At 44.1% G+C, this 2236-nt stretch overlaps 1 protein-coding gene across 3 annotated transcripts in view; it reads right to left on the bottom strand.

The window, feature by feature from the left end:
* The window catches only part of ACTR3B (actin related protein 3B), a 125807-nt gene extending 123581 nt beyond the window's left edge, over positions 1–2226 (bottom strand). For all 3 annotated transcript variants that reach the window (XM_023727973.1, XM_023727972.1, XM_023727971.1), the window contains exon 1: positions 2122–2226. In XM_023727973.1, coding sequence (XP_023583741.1) covers positions 2122–2165 — 44 coding nt within the window. In that variant the 5' untranslated portion in view covers positions 2166–2226. The remainder of the gene's footprint in view (positions 1–2121) is intronic.
* Between the last annotated feature and the right edge of the window lie 10 nt (positions 2227–2236).

The raw sequence follows: 2236 nt of genomic DNA, 5'->3' as shown, positions 1-2236 counted from the left end.
TGTGGGGTTGTTAACCAATGTCATAAAACAATATGTGTACTACTGTTTCATGAGAAACTATTTGTTCTGCAAGCCTTCACCTGAGGTACAATAAAAATAATAATAATTACAAAAAAAAAGCTTTATCACGTGAAAAACAGTTATTTCTCTTTCTTCCTGACGGCAGGAATTACATAACTGACAATGTCTCATAACTTTGTCAAACAGGAAGACTAAGGTCAAATGTGAGGCCCAATGACAAGAACCAATGGCCTTAAGTTAGGGGTGACATCCCAGGCCCATTCTTTTCCTTGGTCCCAGCTATCTTTATCTACATTTTATCACTTTGTATTCCATTTTGAGGTAAAAGTCAATCCAGAAAACAGTATCAGCTCTCTGGGAAATACAAGGACTACTAGCATGATATTCTGAAGTTACATCTCAGAGTGAGTAAAATGACATTTATCATTTACCTCAAAAGGTCAAAAATGAGCACTACATTTTAGGTATTTATAACAACAATGATGAGTAAGGTCCCCAGCTCACAAATCTTAAAGGTATGACAAACCCTGTGGGTATTACTGCATTGCTACTACCAAGAAATGCTTTATATTTCAATCAATTTTACAAAACTAAAAATAGAGAAACAAAATTCTTCCACGCAAATGTGGGAATAAAAAACACTTTTACCTCCTGTCTCCACTCCTGACACAACCAGATTGGGGTCGGCGGGGTGTGGAGGGGGAGAGATATTTAACTGAGCTTACGGAGCCAGGATGGAAATGAGTAAGAGAGCTAACAGAGGTTAACAGAGGTTTAATTCTCAATATTAATTTTTGCCTTGTGTTTTGGGCAGTAGAGTAACTTCCAAAATAGCAAGCCACAAAATTTCTGGTAAAATATGTATTTCAAGAAGAATTAGCACAAGCAAAGAGGCAGTTTTCTCCAGCTTCTAACCACTACTAGTAGCTTCAGAAGCAAAATGAAAGAACCATCAGAATGAGATGGACTGTAGCAAATTGAAGAAGACACCCCCACAAGGTTGTCAAGGAAACCAAAGCCAAGTGGATTTTTCTACAGAAAAGATTCAAGGCTAAGGTGAACGTGCCATGGAATATTCTGTGGCAAAGATGATTAAAATCCCTTCTTGAAAAATCTTTAAGAGGCTAAATTTAATTCCAGGCTATTAGTAAGTACTTCATCCACAAGGCAGGCAGACAATCTTGAATTTCCAAACTACCAGCATGGTGGATTCAGCAATCACCCTTCTAAGATCAGCCACTGAAAATACAAAAAATTTCCTCAGGTCTCTTTTGCAGACCTTAAAACAACATTAGGAGAAGCAATCACATCTCAAAAAGTTTTTTAAAAAAACCTATCCCACGAACAAGCTTTCCCAAATTTAGACTTTGTTTTTCAAAATGGAATCTTTTTAACCAAATCATTTTTAAGCTAAAAAGCTAATCTATGTAAACTAAAGCAAGCGCTTAGCAAGAATTCATCTAAACGGAGCCATTTAATACTGGAGAAGAGCAGCGTGAACAGTAAAAGAATCTCACGTTGGCAGGTCCATATAAATATCTCCATAAGTAAGTGTGCAAAGAGCAATAAAGTGCACCTGAAGGCATACTGTGAGAGTCAATTAAGAGTGGGAGAGGCAGCAGTAATGTGAAAAGAATCTGCAGTCGTTAAAACTAAATGAACTGATACTCAGGCAAAGGCGCGATGCTAGCGATGCAGGGGCTGAGCGCGGCTGGGCGTCCAGGGTATCCACCTCGACCCCGCGCACCGAGGAAGGTGTGGGAGGCTGTGATAATTAGGGCAGATTCGTGTGGAGCGCGATGTCACTCCCTCGAATCTTTTCCTTTCCTCAAGGTGAGTGACCTTTTCGTGTGGCCCTGGAAATACTCCTTATTTAAAGGCAGAATATTTGAGGGAAGAAGAAGGAGCTGTGCAGGGTGGGAGTTATGACCCCTCCTGTCCCAGCCCAAGTAGCTGCAGGGCGTGAGACCCGGGGTCGAAGTGAGGAGGCGGGATGCCCCAGGCGGCGGGGATGCCAGGAGCTCTGGGGCGCAGGGACCACCGGGGGGCAAGGACGGGGTGCCGGCGGCCGGAGGGGATGCGGACTGCGCGGGCTCTTACCCGGTGCCACAGTCCACCACGCAGGGAGGCAAGGAGCACGCCATGCTTGGGAGCCGCGGGCGCGCCCCGCTCGGCCCTACCGGCGGGCGGCCGGAGCGCCCCACCTCGCCGCTCC

Source organism: Trichechus manatus, unplaced genomic scaffold (assembly GCF_000243295.1).
Source record: "Trichechus manatus latirostris isolate Lorelei unplaced genomic scaffold, TriManLat1.0 scaffold00020, whole genome shotgun sequence".
Lineage (NCBI taxonomy): Eukaryota > Metazoa > Chordata > Mammalia > Sirenia > Trichechidae > Trichechus > Trichechus manatus.
This window is presented reverse-complemented; position numbering and strand designations above follow the sequence as displayed.